At 37.6% G+C, this 21,855-nt stretch overlaps 1 protein-coding gene across 1 annotated transcript in view; it reads left to right on the top strand.

The window, feature by feature from the left end:
- Positions 1-709: 709 nt before the first annotated feature.
- LOC150097870 (ATP-binding cassette sub-family C member 1-like) overlaps positions 710-21,855 on the top strand; it is a 626,276-nt gene continuing 605,130 nt past the window's right edge. Inside the window, exon 1 of the mRNA XM_090406616.1 lies at positions 710-754. Within this exon, the coding sequence (XP_090262742.1) occupies positions 710-754 (45 nt within the window). The remainder of the gene's footprint in view (positions 755-21,855) is intronic.

The following is a 21,855-nucleotide window of genomic DNA, read 5'->3' on the forward strand; positions in this document are numbered from 1 at the left end:
ACTGGAAAAAATTACTAAATATCGAGATCTGGTAATCGAAGTCAGCCGACTATGGCTTAAACACATCAATGTCATACCAATAGTTATCAGTGCACTTGGTGCAATTTCAAAGAAGCTATCCAACTATTTACAGCAACTAAACATTGACGAAGTGAACCCACATGATCTACAAAAAAAAATAATAAAAACAGCATTACTTGGAAAAGTCCATATTTTTCGACGCCAGCTGACAGACTATTCTTAGATTCTTGGGTGGAATCTTAATTGTTCTGTATCCCTAGTCAAAATTGTTGTTTAAATGATATCTTTATTTTGAGACCTCTAGGGAGTCCAAAGACTCATCGAGGGAGAGTGTCCCGACAGCATCGAACGATTGGATCGCTTCCAACTACTAACCGCGCTCAAACTCACTTAACTGAGCCATTAGTAGCAGAGGCTCTACCAATCGACCAACCTTTGCCGGCGATATTGCACTTAATCCTTAGTGATATTTTTGCTTAATGGATTACATGATGTGTGACCCAATTTATGAAAGGTGCGATTGTTATAATCATAGTTTTAAATGTTACTACACGGAAAAATGATGTAGGATTATGTGATTAAATTTTCATAATATTCTCTTAGTTTTCTTCAATTCACTCAGTTCATTTTGTCTAAATTTTACATTAATAGGGATTTTAGTATATAGGTGGCAGTTTTGAGTGATGATATGGCTGTAGGTTCTCTGGATGCATTTTGTGGATCTCAGTTTTGGGTAATTCTGGAATTAAAATGTTATGATTAAGTGTCAGAGGCTTATTTGATTTTTTTTTTTTCAGATTTCATGTTATCAGTAATACTACTCATGCCTTTTAAGTTGAATATTAATAAGAAGTGAAGCTATACAGCTAATGCCATGTAAATGTAACATAGTAAAAATAAAAGCCATGATGGTCAAGGCCTATAAACAACTTAAGTTACATGACTGTTTCTTTCTGAAATGATTTTTAAGTGCTTAATTTCTATACACACACATATACATTTATGTATTCATTTCCAGGTTTTACATCAGCAAACAACATGCTGAAGTAATATTGTTATTGAGCGAGGAACGTGAAAAAGAGACATTAATGGTTAGATAACGCGTACAAGTAATCACTTTAATCCAATTATTATTATGTGACACCTCCAGGGAGTCCAAAGACTCATCGAGGGAGAGTGTGCCAACCCCATCGAACGATTGAACTCCTTCCAACTACTAACCGGGCTCAAACTTGCTGAACTTTTTGCTGAGCCATTAGCACAGGCTCTACCAATCGACCAACCTTTGTTATGTTAATATTTTTATTACTTTCATTGTAAAAAAGCAACATTAAAATATTATTTTTAATGTTAAAATTTTAACGTTAAAAGGTTCATGCCCGTCTGTGTCTTGTACAGGTTATGCATTAGACGTGAACTTGCATACTCCTACACCATGTCATTTTCGCACGTGCGGGCATATTTTTTAGAAATTCACAATATGTATGGTATAAAACTTTCAGTTCTTGTCTGTAGAGTTTTCATGTAAAACTAATATTTGTTAACTATTTAAATGTTATCGTAATGCGATCGGTCATAATTCTAAAAAGAATTTTTTTTATGTAAGTTAGTTGGTTTTTTTTATCCAGTGATTAAAAAAAAAAAAAAAGGCAATCTTAAAATCAGTTTTACCCTATCCATCACATCCACATCATGCTGAAGTAATAATGTTATTGAGCGAGGAACGTGAAAAAGAGACATTAATGGTTGGGTAACACAAGTAATCACTTTAATCCAATTAATGTTAATAGTTTTGTTACTTTCGTTGCAAAAAATGGCAACATAAAATATTTTTAATGTTAAAATTTTAATGTTAAAAGGTTCATGCCGATCTGTGTCTTGTACAGGCTATGTATTAGATGTGAACTTGCATACTCCTACACCATGTCATTTTCGCACGTGCAGGCATATTTTTTACAAATTAGATGTGGATGACCAACCTGGCTGGCCGAGTGGTTAACGTGTCTGCTCTTCAGTCAAGAGGCTGTGGGTTCGAATCCGCTATGGGCATGGATATTTGAGATTGTCTGTGGAAATAGTGGTGGTGGTCGGCAGTAGATGGCGTTGGTGTAGTTGCAGTCAATTGGTGAATTGTGAGTGGTGGAAACAAAATTGTAGAGTGGATGCCCTCCCTCGATGAGTCTTTGGACTCCCTGGAGATGACAAATAATAATAATAATTATTATTATTATTATGCCAGAACCCGCTAAGCGACTAAAGCAGTGTCTACGAGCTACAAGTTTGGAGGATGGCAAAAACTTGCAGAATCGTATCGCATCCATAAAAACAGTTTCGTTTATCAATCCATTGAACTTACAGAAATTTACAGAAAAAAAGTAGAGGTTCGGTGTAGTAGTGGAGACGGAGAGTTATACAGTAGGTGTCCTCTTGTGATGTCTTTGGACTCCTTGGAGGTGTCAATGAATAATAATAATATTAATAACTTACAGTGATTTTATATTCTAGTAATAGGGTAAATGTTCAAGTTCAAATGGATAAAATTTCCATTCTTGTCACTCCTGAAGTCACTGAAAATATAGTCAAATGTTGTCTTAAACATACACACACACCATAGTCATTTTTACTTTTATAAAACAACCAATCCATTGAACTTACAGAAATTTACAGAAAAAAGTAGAGGTTCAGTGTAGTGGTGGAGATGGAGAGTTGTACAGTAGGTGACTCCTTGGAGGTGTCACAAATAATAATAATATTAATAACTTACGGTGATTTTATATTCTGGTAATAGGGTAAATGTTCAAGTTCAAATGGATAAAATTTCCATTCTCGTCACTCCTGAAGTCACTGAAAATACAATCAAACGTTGTCCAAAACGCACACCATAGTTATTTTTACTTTTAGAAAACAATTGTGTATTTTCTTTGATTTTGTTTATGAAAGAAAAATCACGAATCCTGTCAATATGTTATTTATTATTGTTATTATTACATTCCTGTGTCCTGTGATATCTGCAGATTTTCGAATGCAGACTTTTTTATTTAACTATGTAACTTCCTAGGTGATAAAAAAACAAAAGAAAACAAACTATAAAATTCTTTCTTGGGATAAAAGAATATGATAAAAGAATATTATTAACACCAGTTTTCTATGGAGTCAGAAGACTCATCAAAGAGAATAATGATAAATTCTTAGCCTAAATTTCCTTAATCCATTATTTTGAAATGCAGTGTTGGGATATTAATAATAATATCGTACTGCACTTCATTCTACAATAAAACCCCAATGTTACTTTTGCTGTGCAATAAAGGATTGAGTTACTGTCAGTTTTATTTTGATCTTTTTGAAACTTAACAATAATAGTGTACTGCACTTCATGCTACAATAAAACTGTCATGTTTCTTTTACTGTGCAGTAAAGGAATGAGCTACTGTCAAGTTTTGTTTTGGTCTTTCCAAAACTACTCATCAAAGTAAATTAAATATGACAAGCAATTATGTTCTGTCTAGTTAGGATAAGCTTTTATATTGCTTAATCCTTTACCTAAGCTAACAAAGCTTGTGCATGATGTATCTTCATGACTAGGCTGTTTGTGTTACATTTGGGTAAAGGATTAAAGAAGATTATCATATCATATTCATGTCATATTTAATTTAATTTGTAACTAAGTGAATTTTTCTACAACTGTCTCTGTATGCTTATAACAATGGTACTGAATGTAAGAGTATTATTATCAGGACACCAAGAAGTCCAAGGACTCATCCTAGGAGGGCACACTAGGATGAGTCCTTGGACTATCAATTCCACTGTCTCCCTTACATAATTCTTCACCTACATGACACCACTACAATCAATACAAAGCCTCATCTACCACCCACAACCAGTAGTATATGTCGTCTGTAAATAATGTATCTTTTCATGAAAGATTTACCTCTGTGTCAACCGGGATGAAAAACCAGAGTTTCTAGGAACAAAGACCCTGCTACCTCTGTATGAGATTGGCTAACTCACCTTCAATTGAAAAAGCCCATATGAAGATTTCTCTTCTTACAACGAGAATCAAACTAAGTTCTTTTTCTAGTTGAAGGGTGCAATATACTCTGTCTTCCAGTTGTATTACAGAGGTGCTAAAGCAAAAAAAAAAAAAAGATTAAAAAAAAAACTGATTACATATGACAAACCACAGCAAATTGCACAGGTTAATTTGCTTGCTGAACATGCAGTGCACATATGTAATTCATACCCCTTCCAGATGAATTACATGATCATGCATTATAATATGATGAAACTGTTTCTTATTCTTGCCATTTACTAATATAACATTTTGCACATGTTTATTATTGGTTGTTATTATTATTATTATTATTTTTTTTTTTTCAAGAAATTCAAGAAAAAGCGCTTTATGGAATTCAGTTTTTCCCCTTAAATCAAGTTGATCATGAATGCACACAAGCACAGCTAGAGATTACAAGATGAATGTAATTCATTCCATGCCATAGTAATTTATAGCCTTGTAATACCATAATTATTTATTGGTATTTATGCTTTTTTTTCTTTTCCCTTTCTTTCCTCTTTAAACATGCCAGTCATAATATTTTTGTCACATATAGATTGAAATGGAGTATAAGACTCATTGTGGAAGGCTCACACTAACCATTTTGATGCACTGCACATTTATTAATTTAAATATACCACCAAAATATAGAATTTTTCTTAATTATTGATTACTTATATATCCTGAAAACCAATAGATTCTTTTTACCTTTTACAAAGTGCATATAACAATTTGTTCTGTGCCCTCCTAATATGCAGACGGAAAGCATGAAATGATTTGTTGCATCATACTCCATGGGAAAGTATGACCCTGATAGAATTTGTGCCCAATGTGAATGTGTTATTACTTCAAGTTCCACATTGCAATTATGAGCTGCCTTGACATATTGTTATGTGCATTGGTAATTTCTGAAAGTGAAAGAAACTTACTATCTTTAAGCAAAGGAAGAGGTGATCGTGTAGAATTAAATTAAAAAATATATGATTATATATAAACTATATGTGTGTGTGTGATTTTCCTTAAAAAAAAATATATATATATATATGTTATTATTATTATTATTATGTGACACCTCCAGGGAGTCCAAAGATTCATCGAGGGAGAGTGTGCAATCGCATTGAACGAAAAACCCCTTCTAACTACTAACCGTGCTCAAACTTGCTTAACTTTTTGTGAGCCATTATGGGTTTGCGGTCACAAGTACAGACTCCTTTCAGCCCGTTGAACAGATATACACATGCCACAGCAGGTCAAATTCTTAGTGTTCCTGTGGTTTTAAACCATCCAGAAAGTGAGGCATGGTGAGCGATGAGGCAATAGCAGCTAGAAATCAGTGGCTGTACTTGCTTATTGTGTCAACCAATCCAACTGTGAACGTTGTCATTTGTCATGAGTTGCTGTTTTTGATTTCTGAGTTTCATCTGTTTTGCATGCATGAGGTGTGAACTGACATTTTTAGGACACCAGTATCAACAAGTTTTTTATATTTACAAACAGTGTTGATGATACTGATGTCCCATTTTCTGCCAGATCTTTTGCAGATTGTATGATTATAGTTGAAGGAGGTTGGAACTTGTGTATAAATAAGTAATAAAAGGAGTTATTTCAGCCTTTCTTTGGTTCAGTCCAGAAAAATAATAATTTCTCAAGTGATTACTTTTTCAGAGTAATTTGCTTATTATATTATATGACTGTATTTAAAAATCGTATCAAAATTCAAATTATCCGTGTCTCACTCTAGTATTTGCCAATGATAATCTAATCTTACCATGAAGCTTAAACCATTTGTGCTTCTCACATAAAGGCATGCATGAATGAAGCATAGCTATTGTTCATTTAACCTTTATGCTTTCCATATTTAAAATTATATTAATTAATAAATTAAAGTATTCAGAATTATCCTACAATTAATTGCATTGGACCAATTGAGATGAGCATTGATGCACTATGCACTCTTAAAACTTTCATACATCAATAAAAATGCAATCATATGGTCAGATATATGTGAATTTTTTTTATGAGATCTAAAGTGACAAAAGTGCTTGGCAATGTAGTGTGAGAGATGAAGAGAGGGAATGAAAGAGGAGCAGGGAAATGGATGTACAGGGAGACATGGCATAGGGAGAGTGGATGTTGGAAGTAGTAGTGAATGTATGTATGGGGATGATCAGCATAGAAATGGAATGGTATGGGTGGGGGATACTGAGACTGAGCGATATATCTAGTAAGCAGTGATAAATGTGATTGGAGAGGTGTGGTGGAAAAATCACAACCAACAAGTGGCTTGGGCAGGAGGTTATAGACCTAAAAGTGAACAGCTGTGTTTATTTACAAATATCAAGAGTATTGGAAATAAGGGAGATGAAATTGTTTCACTGATTCAGTTTATTCACCTGAAAATCATTGGAATAAGTGAAACATGGATGAATGAAGTTGAAATCCCAATGGGAACAAAAATGGAGGGGGCATGATGTTTTTTTGTGTGGATAGAAAGGACAAGAAGGGAGGATGGTAAGAGTGTTGCTGATGAGAGTAGGGGAATTATGTCCACATAAGATAAACACTAAAGAGGAAATTAGGGGTAGTGGTTATAAGACATTGTTGTGTGAGGTGGAGAATGACAGGAAGACATGCTTAGTTGAATGTTGCCATAGGCTTTTGAATTTTCATGGTGGTGATGAAGAAATGTGTAAACAACTTAGGTTAGTGAACAAAGGAAACTTAATTATGGTGCATTGATTGGAATGAAGAGATAGCATTTGGCAGTAAGGTAAATGAATTTCTCAAGTTCTTCAGAGATAATTATCTTCGAAAGCACGTAAAGGAGGGCACTCCAGGATTGAAAGTTTTAGATCTCATCGTTTCATCAGATGAAGTAATTGTGAGTGGAGTTTTGCACTTTCCTCCAGTTGGTAAGAGTGATCATGTAGTACCACCTGGGTCACCTGGCTAGCTATGTGCTAACTTTTGCAATGAAAGGATATATGTGGAAGTACAAGATTGGTGATTATGACAAGCTTAGGAGACAGCTTGGAGCTATAGCATGGAATGAGGACTTGTGCAGTAAGGAAGAACTAAATGCTTCTTGGGAACTGATAAATACATAACATCAATGCATGAATGTATTCTGAATGTCAAAATGCTGAATAAGGTAAGAGTAAAATGGACGAATGAGGTGCTTAAGCATGAAATCTGCAAGAAGAAGGTCCTTTGCAGGCAGTACAAGATGAATAATAGTAATAATCAGTTACATGAAGAGTACAAAAAACAAGCCAGGGAGTGACTCAGTTAGTAAGGAAAACCTAAGTGCAATATGAGTAGAAATTGTCAAATAGGCGAAGAATAGCCCCAGAAAGTTTTTTAGATATGCGAGAACTAGAAGAAAGGAAGAATGATTATGGTAGTATGACCATTAATACCATAAAATTATGGTATTGATGGTAGAATGGCAGTATTCAGTGATTAATTTATAAGGGTGTTTCATCCTGATCACGGTGGAATCATGAGGAACTTAAAGTGTAGAGGACATAGGGGAGGATGACTTAATTGTGAGCAGGAGTTATTTGAGACAATAAATAACCTTGATGTCAGTAAGGCAATAGGATTTGATGATATATTACCATGTGTCTCAAGGGAATGTTCCAGGGAATTGGCTGTAGCATTGGATGCCTGTTTAATAAGAGTCTTACAACAGCACAGGTTCGGAGGGAGTGGAAGGAGGGTAAAATTGTTCCACTGCGTAAAGGCTGAGACTTCGAATTATAGGCCAATCTGTATATCTGAAGTTGTGGTGAAGGTACTGGAGAGATTGGAGAAGTAGGTTACAGAAGTGGATTGATAACAGCAGTATTATATGCATATACAGTGGTGTACTTGGATTTTGCAAAAGTTTGATAGACTGCCACACAACAAGTTGTTAAATGAATTGCAACAGATGGGATTGGATAACAGACTTATGAGTTGTATCATTCACTGACTGTCAGACAGGTATCGGAAACTTGTTTATGGGCATGCAGTATCCCAAAAGAGGAAGGTCACTAGTGGTGTACTGCTGGGGTCAGTTTTTAGGACCATTGTTATTCAATTTGTATATTAATGATAATGATATTGGGATGGGTATAATGGATGATATGCAACTGTTTGCAGATGTTGCAAAATTGGGGAGAGCAATGCAGGGTTAGGCAGATGTTATGGCTTTATGGGAGGACTTGAATAGATTGCATGAATGGCAGGTAAGTGGAACTATCAGTTCAATGTTGCAAAGTTGTGGAAAGGCTTATGTGTCCATGGTACGTGTTATTTATTTTGTGTTGCTGACAATACAGAATGATACGAAAATAATATTTATGACTAATTATATGAAGAGCCAATGGCTTCAATTCAGCGACGTGAACTTAGCCGGTCAGGTGCTGCACTATCCAGGTATTTGCTTGCGCTTGGAATCGCCGAACTTTATATAGTTTCTGTATTCGGCATGAAACTGTTTGAGTTTCTTATTCGGCTAAGAAACAATATGGGATGTAATATCCCTTAACTTAAATAATATTTATGAACTTATTTGTTGATATTGCACTGGTATTATATCCAGCTTCTTCAGAGCATAAGAACAGTTTGTTACAGTACATGAAACAACAATTTGTTATAACAGTGGGACTAGTTTAAAAAATTTGTAATGGACAACACAAGGAACTAAAGTCCTAATTAGGCATCATTTTTTTGGAAAAAGAGAGAAAAACAAATATTAATTAGATCTTAAAACGACTGTCTCCCAGATTTTTGGCAAATTTATACAACCATATTTGTTTAGGTTTCAAGTGTTTTAAAGCTTCTGTTGATTCCAAAAACAATCTCTCTGACTTATGACTTCTGTGTAGCACCTTTGTTTTCTTCTAATTTATCCTGTGTAAAGTAGTATCCAAGGCATGGTCTGCTAGAGTTTATAAAGACACAAGAACATGACACTTCATAAAGTTTATGAGGTGCCCTATTCTTGTGTCTGGGCCTACAATGGACAGACAGAAAGAACTGTTGACATCTGCCTTGGTGAACATATAGATCCGGCACTATCATTATGACAAGTCAGGTCTAGCAGACCATGCCTTGGATACCATTTCACGCAGGATCAATTGGAAGAAAACAAAGGTGCTACAATTTAACCAAAAATCTGGGAGATAGTCATTTTAGGATCTAATTAATATTTGTTTTCTCTCTTTTTCCAACATAGATGGCACCTAATTAGAACTTTAATTTCTTGTGTTATCTGTTGTTATTATTATGTGACACCTCCAGGGAGTCCAAAGACTCGAGAGTGTGCCAACAGCATCGAACGATTGACCACTTCCAACTACTAACTGCGGTCAAACTTACTTAACTTTTGCATTAGCCATTAATAGCAGAGGCTCTACCAATTGACCAACTTTTGCTGGTGTTATAATTTTTTTTAAACTAGTCCCACTCTTATATCAAATTGTTTTGTGTACCATGACAGACTGTTTTTGTGCTCTAAAGATGCTGGTTATAATACCACCAAAATATCAGCAAATAAGTTCATAAATATTATTTTTTTATCATTTTGTGTTGTCATGAATGCTGTGAAAAATAAAATGTTGCACTGTATAAGGTTTTGAAATTTTTGGTAAGAAATGATGGGATGCAAAGTATACAGTTGTTGGGGAAACTTTAAAAGAGATAGAGGAAGTGAGAGATAATGGGAGTCATGGAGGACAAGGATAATAATAATTATTATTATTCAGGCCTCCATGGAGTCAAAAGACTCATTGTGGGATGTCCTTTCTAAGAAACAAGTCTATCAAGACTCATCGAGGGAGGTTCCTCCTAGGAAACGTAAAGTCTATCATACCACTCCTTAAATGCATTGACCGTTCTTGCTCTCACCACTCCATCAGGCAATGCATTCCATGGTTCAACCATCTTCCATGCAAAGAAACTACTCCTCACCCTCTTTCTCACAGTTTCCTTTCGTAACTTCCAGGGATGGTCCCTTGTCATGACTCCTTCCAGATGTTCAACCAAGCAAAAGAACTCCCCAGTGTCAACCCTGTAACTACCTCTCAACAGTTTAAAAGTCTCAATCATATCACCCCTCCTTCTATCCACCAAACTCTGCAGTCCACACTCCCTCAGTCGATCCTCATAACTAACATTGCACAGTCCCGACACCATCTTTGTTATCTGCCTTTGTATACCCTTTCCACAGTTAATTATTATTATTATTATTCCTGATACCTCCAAGGAGTCAGAAGACTCATCGCGGGAGGACATCTTCAACTGTCTCTACACCTTACCTCTACTACGAATCAACGCCATCTATCGCCCACCTCCAACACCACCACAACTAGTAATTTTTGTCTGTAAATTGCGTGTGTTCTGAATGGCCGATTTGTATGTATGCGGGATGAAAAACCCGAGTTTCCGGGAGAAAAAACCCTACTACCTCCGTATGAGATCGGCTAACTCACCATCGATTGAAATCGACCAGATAAAGATTCCTCCCGTCGCGACGAGAATCGAACTTAGGCCTATTCCAATCGAAGGGTGCAATATACCGTCGTTCTTCCAATTGCGCTATGGAGGCGCTTAAAATTATTATTATTATTATTCCTGATACCTCCAAGGAGTCCGAAGACTCATCGCGGGAGGACACCTACAACTGTCTCTACACCTAACCTCTACTACGAATCATCTCCATCAACGCCATCTACCGCCCACCTCCAACACCACCACAACTAGTAATTTTTGTCTGTAAATTGCGTGTGTTCTGAAGGGCCGATTTGTATGTATGCCCTAATTTATCCCCTTTAAATCCTGGGGACCAGATCTGAGAGCAATAGTCTAAGTGCAGTCTGATCAGAGTCTTATACAACGGACTGATTACCATTTTATCTCTGCAGGTCAGTCTCCTTCTCATTATTGCAGCAGTCCTCTGCATTACCTTCACTACCTTTGCAATATGTCCCCTAAATTTCAGGTTTCTATCAATCATCAAACCCAGATCTCTTGTCTCTCCTACTTCCTCCAGTTTAACTCCTCCCATAGAGTATGCAGCGTCCCATTGATGTGTCCCAAACCTCAAAAACTTATATTTTGCTGCATTAAACTGATGCCCCCCATTCATTTGCCCATCTATCTAGCTTATTCAAATCCTCTTGCAGGGCTACCACATCTGCACTATTACTAATAATCCTTCCCAGCTTTGCATCATCCACAAACAACTGAATATCCTCTTGCAATCCATGGACAATGTCATTGATGTAAAGGTTAAACAATATAGGTACCAGTACTGAGCCCTGTGGAACCCCACTTGTAACCTTCTGCCTCTTTGATATTGTTCCACCATACACAACTCTCTGATACCTATCGGACAGTCAATCCTGAATCCAGTTGACCAATCTGACATCCAGACTCATGTGCTGCAACTTGAATATCAGCTTATCATGTGGCACCCTGCCAAGTTTAAACATGGCTGTAACAGCCTTGAAGATGATCCACCTGAAGGACATCCAAAAAAGGGTAACAACACCAGAAATCAGTGATCAAGTGCACAATATGGTATTGAATGACTGGCGAGTCAAAGTGCATGAAATTGCTGAGACTATAGGCATTTCAAAAGAACATGCAGGATATATTTTGCACGAAGAATTGCATATGAAAGAGCTTCGTGCAAGATGGGTGCTGCGCTTGCTCGCAGCAGCAGATCAAAAACGCATTCACACGAAAATCTCTAAACAGTGCTTGGAGAGTTTTAACAAGAATAAAACTGATTTTGTGCATCGATTTGTTACTATGGATGAGACTTGGATTCACCATTACATGCCAGAATCCAAACAGCAGTCAAAATAGTGGATAGAATATTTTTTTACCCTTATCTTGAAAAGGGTAAAACAATAACTGGGAAATATTATTCCGATCTTTTAACCAGAGAAGAAGAAAAAATTCATGAGGAAAGACTTGGTTTGCAGAAACAAAAAATCATCTTTCATCAGGGCAATGAACCTGCCCACAGAAGTGCTTTGGCGATGAGAAAATTAAGGGATCTGCACTATGAATTGTTGGAACATCCACCCTGTTCCCCAGATTTGGCTCCCTCTGACTTCTCTCTCTCTTCCCAAAACTAAAACTCTTCCTTGCTGCATCAGCATTTTTCTTTGAATCAAGAGGTGATTGCAGCTGTAGAAGGGTATTTTGCAGATCTTACTGAGAACTACTACAGGAACGAGATAATGGCCCTGGAGCATCATTGAAATAAATGTATTAGTCTTAAGGGAGATTATGTTGAAATAAAAATAATTTTGAAATTATAAATTTGTTTTTTCACTGTTAGACCGAGAACTTTTCAGACCACCCTCGTATTTATAGATGATATAGCTAAAGATATGAGAGGAGGTATTCAGTCACTTGCAGATGGATAGGTTTTTGGAAGAATCCAGATGTCTTGGGGCATTCAGAGTTCGGAAGAGACATTGCAGAAGTTGGAATGTACTCAAATTTTTACCATAATGCAAGGGATACTGATAAGGTGGTAATATTGTCACTGTATGTCAAAGTACTGAGCAGGCTGCATCTGGAATTCTTTGTGCAGATGTTATGTGAATTTTTTACCTGGGTAATAAGGAAATCTTAGAGTAGTCCAGAGGAGGGTGACTAAGACTTTTTTGTTTGTGAGTTGAGACAGAAACATATTATGGGAATGTCCTCTGTGATTTGTTTATTATTATTATAATTTATATGGGAATTCCGAGCCAAAAGACTCATCGAGGAAGAAACTTATTCGATTTTTGGGTGCTCACAGTCAATTCTGGTAATCCATTCCACTCAATAACCACTCTCCAAGTAAAAAACAGCCTGCACACTCTTATTAACCACACTCTTAAACAGTTTCCAAGTGTGACCCCCTTGTTCCCCCCCCTACTCCCCATGTATTGAATAATTCCTTTTGTGTCAGTCTTAATAATATCTTTAATAACTTTAAATGTCTCTCATATTCCCTCTCCTCTGCCTTTCAGCTTAACTCTGCCATGAGGAACATTCCACAGACCTGTCACCAGCTTTGTCACTTGTCTCTGAATCCTCACCTCCACCTCCCTGTCCCTTAAAAATGCAAGTGATGACCAAATCTGTCCACAGTAGTCAATCAACGTGTGCTGAACCTTAGCCTTATAAAGAGGGGATAATAACCTTTCTATCTTTGTCAATGTTTTCTTCAACATCCAAGTAATCCTCTGAGCTATTTTGCCAACCTTGCAATATGTCCTCTGAATTTCAAATATCTGTCTACCATCATCCCAGACTCATCAATTTCCTGTAATCAAGTACCTATATATGTTTTGAAGTATATAAGCTTTTCATTGCCAAGTGCATTACATTACATTTTACAATATTAAATTGACAACCGTTGTCTTTTGTCCACATTGCCAATTTATTTAAATCATCCTATCAACTATTGCCTTCCCCATTTTTTCATAATCAGCAGACAACTGTATACCCTCCCCCTCCTCAAATTTGCTATATCATTAATTTTTGTACCATTCTAGTACAAAGCCCTGGGGTACTAGTCATCCACTAGTCACCCCCTCATTCATCTTGATTCCACTCCACCATACACCACTCTCTGATATCTATCACCCCCCCCCCCCTCCCCATCCATGCCACTAACCTCATATCCATTCCAATTTGCTCCAACTTATGTAATAATTTTCCATGCAGTATTCTGTCAAATGCCTTTACAAAGTCCAGTATTATTATTATTACGGGCATCTCCATGGTGTCAGTAGACTCATTGCAGGAGACCCAAACTATCAAAACAATATCATATCTGTTCTTGAATTCATTTAAAGACGAAGAACTCACAACTGAGCCAGGTAATGCATTCCACTCATTCGCCACCCTCCAGGTAAAAACCTCGTTCTCACACCCTTGTTAACCACACTTTTCCATAATTTCCAGGGATAACCTCTTGTTCTTCCATCACTATCACACAGCTGAAACATTTTAACTTCATCAATCTTATAAAAACCTTTTAGTAATTTAAATGTTTCTATCATATCCCCATTCCTCAGTCTATCAACCAACCTCTGCAATCCACAAGCTCTCAATCTATCAATGTAGGGAGCATTTTTTACATCACTCACCAACTTAATCACTCTCCTCTGAACCCTTTCCACAACCTCCTCATCTCCAAGGAATCCAGGTGACCAGACCTGAGCACAGTAATCCAAATGTGGAAGTATCAACACTTTATAAAGGGGAATAATAACCTCTTTATCTCTGGATGTTAGTGTGTTCCTTAATAACCAAACAATCCTATGTGCAATCTTGGACACCTTAGCAATGTGTCCCCTGAACTTCATCTCCCTATCTACCAACACCCCCCAAGTCCCTAGCTTCATCAATCTCTTGGAGTACCATTTCATCAATGTAGTATACAGCTGGTAATCTTTTTATCCCAAAATGCATAACTTTGCACTTTTCCACATTGAACTGATATCCATTTCCTTTTGCCCATTTTACCAGCTTATTTAAATCATCCTGCAACTCTCAACATCAGCTTGATTTTTTATTGCACTACTCAACTTTGCATCATCAGCAAACAATTGAATATTTCCTTTTAAGCCATTTCCTATATCATTTATGTACAAATTAAACAACATTGGTCCAAGCACAGAGCCCTGAGGCACACCACTGGTCACCTGCCTCATCCTGGACTCTGCTCCTCCATACACCACCTTCTGGTATCTCTCCCTGAGCCATTCTCCTATCCATATCACTAGCTTAGTATCCATCTCATCTGCTCCAATTTGTGCAACAGTATTCCATGGGATGCCGGCTGAGTGGTTAGCATATCCGCTTCCCAGCCAACAGGCTGTGGATTTGAATCCCACATAGGCATGGATGTTTGTTATGTCCTCTCCCAATATGGACTGGGTCACCATGGGAGCAGTAGACCCAAAACCTCCCATAATGGGAGAGGCCTTCACCCGGTAGTGGATAGAAAAAATAGGCTAAAATTTATTATTTTTTTTATTCCATGGGGTATCCTGCCATAAGCCTTAGCAAAATCCAGAAGTACTACTGTGTAGCCATTTCCTTTGTCCAACTCAGATGTCATTCTATTATAAAAAGTTAATAAATTGCTAAGGCAGGATCGACCTTTAACAAAACCACGTTGGTCCCTATAGAGTATCATATCCTGATCCACCCATTCTTAAATTTTGTTTTTAACCAACTTTTCCAATACTTTTACCACCACTCCCGAGATGGTGATTGGTAAGAGGCGGTGACAATTCCTTTGAACATTCATGCAACACCCTAGCTGATATTCCATCTAAACCTACAGCAGTGTTCGCATTTAAATTTTGCAATATACTAAGTACTTCTGATTTCTTAACTTCAGTTCTCACATTAGTTATTGCTACAGGTACAGAGATATTCTCACTTGGGTGATAGACTTTTGAAAAGTGATCACTCAGTAACTCTACTATTACATCTGAATTGGTCACCTTGATACCATCGGCACCCACTAAGGTTATCCTTCTGAAGTCATTCTTCCTTTTATTTGCCACATAGTGGAAGAACTCTTTAGGATTACCCTTGATCTCCTTGGCTAAGGGCTTCTCGTAATCTGATTTAGCTTTTCTTACTGTGCTGGTAACCTTCCTAGCTTGAGCCTTGTACTGCTCATGGGTGTGCTGATCGCCTTTCTCCTTGTAAATTCTCCCTAACATTTTTTTTTTTTGCAGATCAAGCTTGATACTACTTCTACTCATCCATTTATTTAGTGCCTACCTTGTTTGTCTTCCTGACCATGGGGACACAATCTGATATTGCCTTCCTCAGATACCTGCTGATTTTATCCCTATGCTAACATCTTTCTCCTGATTATGTTCTGCCATGGAACTGCTGCAAGCTCACTCCGAAGCTTGTTATAATTGCCTAACCTGTAGTTCTGTATATATCCCTTCTTAAGTGAGAAATTCACAAATTTTGCAACTTCCCAAGTCAATACCATATGATTGCTCTCACCAATTGGAGGTAATGAAGACACCTTACTTATGCATACATCCTCTGAACCAATGACCAGGTCCAACACTCTCACACTATGTGTCCCCTCAGTTATGTGCTGTTTCAAGTAATTATCCCGTAGAAGATGTATGAATTCCGTTTCCTTTTTGCCACATGATATTTCCTCCTTTCAATTGATATCACCATAATTAAAATCCCCCATAATAATCACTAACCCTGCACTCATTGCCTATAGCAGCAGCCAACTATATATTTGGTTGTGTTGGTCACTATTTCACACCAGACTGCCTCAAATGTACTATCATTCAAATGTCTATCATCTTGATATACTACTTTCTTTGGCTGAAACTTATCAGCTATCATCAACAGTACTCCTCCCCCAATTCTATTTCTCTATCCTCCCTGAAAATACTGTACCTATCACATTCAATTCCAGTGACCACATCTTCTGCTGACAGCCAAGTTTCACTAATGCCTACAACTTTTGGTGAGATTGCATGACTAATGCCAAAAATTCTTCCCTCTTATTTTGAATGCTTCTTGCATTTGTATACAAAAATTGCAGATTCCCTTTAGTTCTTGTATCCCTTTAGAACTGATAAAGATGTCACTAATTTCAGTAGTCTCATGCTGATTTTTATCCCCTCTATTCTGCAATTTATTCCACGAATAAGGATCAACAATTATACAATCGCTGCTTAAGTTTCTCCCTCTTATACTCAACCTTTTCAATTTTACTTTCTCTGCCCACTTTAACTTGTTCAGAAAACAGTAACTTCTTCAATCGCTTATGACCTTCCATGTTCAGATGCAACCCATCTCTGTATACAGCTGTCTTTTGCCTTCAAACACACTCCAGACATCAACAAATTCCAGACTCTTTTTTTGCACATTCTTGCAATCATATCACTCATTATCATCGCTCCTCTGCTTAACTCATAATTGTCAAAACGAGGCAGCACGATTCTGCTGTGACCTTATTATAAAATGTGAATAAATTTCTGGGGCAGGACCTCCCTTTTCCTCTTTATTGGAGGAAAAGGACGTTATCTGATTGAAGCATATAAATTGGTGAGAGGATGCATCAGATACATGAAGATTTATTTTGTAAGTTAATTGGCTGTGAGAGAATGAGAGATTATTTCCATACTGGGTGGCTGCTGATTAACTGTTGGGACTCTACATCGTGAAGAAGTTGATGACATTCTCTATTATTTTGGAGAGGATTGAGGTGATGGCAGACTTTTACCTCCCTTTTTTTGGAATAGGTCGGAATGCTTATTTCACTGTTGGGATAAGTGTCAGCTGAGCATAGAAGATTGTAGAGATGATAAAGGACAGGTGTAAACTCTGGTTACAACATTTGAGTACATTTGGAGAGGTACCATTGGTGCCAGAAGACTTTTTTAATGTCCAAGTTGTTTAGTATTCTTCTCATGTCTTTTCATCCCAAAACCACAAGATGAATAAAATGCTCTGCTTTTGGTATGATATTGAAAGTGATTTGTCTAAGTGCAGGGGTTAGAGGAAAGAGTAATGCCACAAGTCTGCATCTGGATGGAAGGGGGCAGGGAAGTGTAAGCAAACATAAGTTGCATTTATTGGTCTTTGCAAGGGACCAGAAGACATAGCTTCCAGTTAGACAAGAGGCGAGTTTCTTACTATTGACCATCAGATTATCTATCTATCTATATTACTATCTATATTACTTTCAGATTATCTGTGCTATCAGATTTGGGTTAACAGGTATGGTTTTGTTAGGTTGTCAAACAGAAGAAAGTTGTCAGGACAATATATATATTTGTGTAATTATAAAGTGGGTAATTTTGAGATGCTCTGCATTCAACTAGCATTAGTATCATGGGTTGATTAGTCTCGGAAGAAAAAAAAATGTTGATAGAGCATGGGAATTCAATACATATGATACATGCATTGCATAACTGTATACCAAGAGTTATGCTAATAAATAGAGTAGAAGTTAGATAGATTAACAGGAAATCAAGCAGGTAGTGTGGTATAAGATGTTATGGATGATGTACAAGACAATTCAAAGTGAACAGATGCACGAGGAATATAAATTGTAGGCTGGAAAGGTGACAAGCATAGTTAAAAAAAAAAAAAAAAAAAGGTCAATGGCCTGTCTGGCCAAACATAATCAAAGGGAATTCTTTGGCTGCATGGCAAGCACGAGAAAGAATTATTATGGAAGAGTTACACTGGTGGATAGTTAATAGTGGTAATAAAATGAACCATAGTAACGGATGTTGTGGAGTTATTTAACGAGTGCTTTATCAGTTCATATTATGCTGTTGCTATTGTAAATGATGCTGTGCAGCATGCAGAAGAGAGGCAAATATTAGGAGAATTAGTCGTAGAAGAATCAGTGGTGTATCAAGCATTGCTTGGGTTAGATGATAATAAGACTGTGGGAGTGGATGACATATCACCATGTATTTTTAGGAATGTGCACAAGAATTAGCCATACCCTTGACCTGGTTATTCAATCAAAGTCTTACAGTGGGAAAGGTTCCTAGGGAGATTGAAAAGAAGGCAAAATAGCATCACTCCACAAACATGGTTCTAGGACAGAAGTTTCCAGTTATGGACTAGTTTGCAGTTGTGGTCAAAGTATTGGAGAAACTGGTTGACAGGATTTGGTTGACGTACAGAGGATTCTCTGCAATATCATTTTTTGTTTTAGCAGTCTGTTTGCATTTTATGATAATGTGACAAATGTGTTGGATCATATACAACAATATTGTTATTATTGTTATCATCATCATATGAGACCTCCAGGGAGTCAAGGACTCATCGATGGAGGCTATAAATCATCCAGACTAACTGTCATACCTTCTCTTAAATTCATTTACACTATTCATTCATTCCTCACCCCCCCACCACCACCTCCCCATGGGCTAACCCACAGCTGATACGTAAGCAGTATGGTGAAATGCACTGCCAATTCCCTAGCACCTTGTAATACTTGACCTGATCTACTGTCTGATATACTATCTAATACCTTAGTTATATTAACATCAAGGTTCTTTACAATACTGTCCAACTCCACTGCAAGTTGAATCATTGTTAAATACTTAAATTTTAATATACTTTTTTCTGTGCCACAGTATATTAGAGTGATAGAGATTATTTGAGAATACTACTTAATATCATATCAGAACTTAAGCTTTGGGATTATTATTATTATTACCCCAAGACCTCATGGAGTCAAAGACTCATCTGGGAGGTCCTTTTATCACACACACAGCTCATCATACCGTGCCTTGAACACATTCAAACTCCTTGCAGACACCACACACTCAGCCAAGGCATTCCAATCATTCACAACTCTGCACAAAAAAAACCTGCCTCTCACTACCCTACTCACACCCTCATTATACAGTTTCCAAGGATGACCTCTGGTTCTCCCCCGATCTCCCACTATTTTTCTGTAGAACCTCTCCAGCATTGATCCTATAACAACCACTTAATAACTTGTAGGTCTCTATCATATCTCCCCTCTTCCTCCTGTCCACCAGACTCTGCAAGTTACATCTTCTCAATCTTTCCTCATACTTGACATTCCAGAGGTCAGAAACTACCATTGTCAATCGCCTTTGGACCCTTTCCAACATCTCTTCATCCTTCTGAAAACCAGGTGACCAAATCTGGGCACAATAGTCCATGTATGGCCTAATCAAAGCCTTATACATCGGAACAAGAATCTCCCTACTTCTACAAGTCAGCATCCTCTGCATCATTCCCAGAAGCCTTTGTGTTATTCGCAATTTTGGCTATGTGTCCCCTAAATTTCAGATCCTTATCCACTATCACCCCCAGATCTCTTGTTTCTTCCACCTCCAACAATATATCCTCACCAAGCATAAATTCTGCATCCCATCTTTGTTTTCCAAATTTTAAAACCTTACATTTTGCAACATTGAACTCACATCTCCAATTCCGTGCCCAATCACTCAATTTATTCAAGTCTTCTTGTAAGGCCACAACATCTTCACTATTCTTCATGGTTCATCCCAACTTTGCATCATCTGCAAACAACTGAATATCTCCATCCAAATCTTCACCTATATCGTTAATATACAAGTTAAACAGTGATGGCCCCAAAACAGACCCCTGAGGCACTCCACTAGTGACTTTCCTTTTCCTGGATATCGCTCCCCCATACACAACTTGTTGATACCCATCAGATAGCCAGTCTCCAATCCAATGCACTAATCTAATATCCAACCCATCTGCTCTAGTTTGACTATCAATTTATCATGAGGTACTTTATCAAAGGCCTTTGCAAAATCCAAGTATATTACTGTGTATCCTTCTCCTCTGTCCAAGGAATTAGTCACTTTATTGTAATAAGTAAGTAGATTACTAAAACATGACCTCCCTTTAGCAAATCCATGCTGCCCATCAAAGATAATACCATTGTTGTCAACCCAACTCAGGATCCCGGTTCTCACAAGCTTCTCCAACAACTTAACCACAACACCTTGATACACAGATAGGCCTATAGTTTGAACGTTGAGTTCAATCACCTCCTTTATGAAGTGGCACAATCTTGCCCTCCTTCCACTCCTTAGGGACTTGACCAAGTGCAAGACTCGTATTAAAAAAATATGTCAAGACAGGTGTGAACTCCCTGGCACATTCCTTCAGAATACGTGGCGATATATTATCAAGTATCACAGTCTTATTAACATCTAGTTTACTCAACTCCCCCATACACCTTTTGCTCACTTACAGTCAATCTCTCCTCCACATCATCAACTGCTCTCAATCTCTCCATGAAGTCACATTCACAAGATTGAATTGCTCATTAAGTCCCCACCACACACATTCTGCAACAGCTGTCTTTATGCCATTTTCTCCTATCAATGTCATCCTTCCATAATCATTCTTTCCTTTGCTGGCTACATATCGAAAGAACTCCTTAGGATTCTTTTTTGGCTTCATTAGCTAACTGCTGTTCATACCTCTCTGTAGCTGTCCTCACCAACCAAGTCACCCTCCTTGCCTGGTCTTTGTAGACCTCATGAAATAGGTTATTTCCACTTCTCTTATGCTGCCTCGACAATGCTCTCTCTCTGTCGCATGCTTAATCTCTTTATTCATCCATCTCACACCTACCTTATTTAATCTTCTCACCCTTGGAATACACTTAGACATTGCATCTACCAGACAGTTTTCGAAATCCCCCAAGCTGCATTGATCTCTTTTCCAGCTAACTCCTCATTCCATGCCACACCCGCAAGCTGTCTCCTGAGCTTTTCATAATCACCCCCTTGTAGTTCTTCCACATATACCCTTTTCTTGCAGAGGTCCTCATACTGCTAGCAACCACCCAGGTAATCACCTCATGGTCACTCTCACCAATTGGTGGATGATGTGACACCTCATTTATAATTACATCCTTTGATGAGATGACCAAATCCAAGACCCTCAATCCTTGCATGCCCTCTGTTACATACTGTCTGAGGTAGTTATCTCTCAAAAACTCAAGAAACTCATTTTCTTTACTTCCAGTTGCTATCTCATCATTCCAGTCTATATTGCCATAATTAAAATCGCCCATTACGACCACCCTTTTCTTATTTGCTTGACTAATTTGATTATACAGTTCACTATCGCCACCATCCACATTACCTGGTCTATAACAACATCCAACCAAGTATTTGATTCCATTCACCTCTATCTCACACCATACTGCCTCAAAACCACTGGCACTATTTCCC

The sequence above is a fragment of the Typopeltis vanoorti genome, chromosome 16 (genome assembly GCF_054136105.1).
Source record: "Typopeltis vanoorti isolate ZY-2024b chromosome 16, IOZ_Tvanoo_1.0, whole genome shotgun sequence".
Taxonomy (NCBI): Eukaryota; Metazoa; Arthropoda; class Arachnida; order Uropygi; family Thelyphonidae; genus Typopeltis; species Typopeltis vanoorti.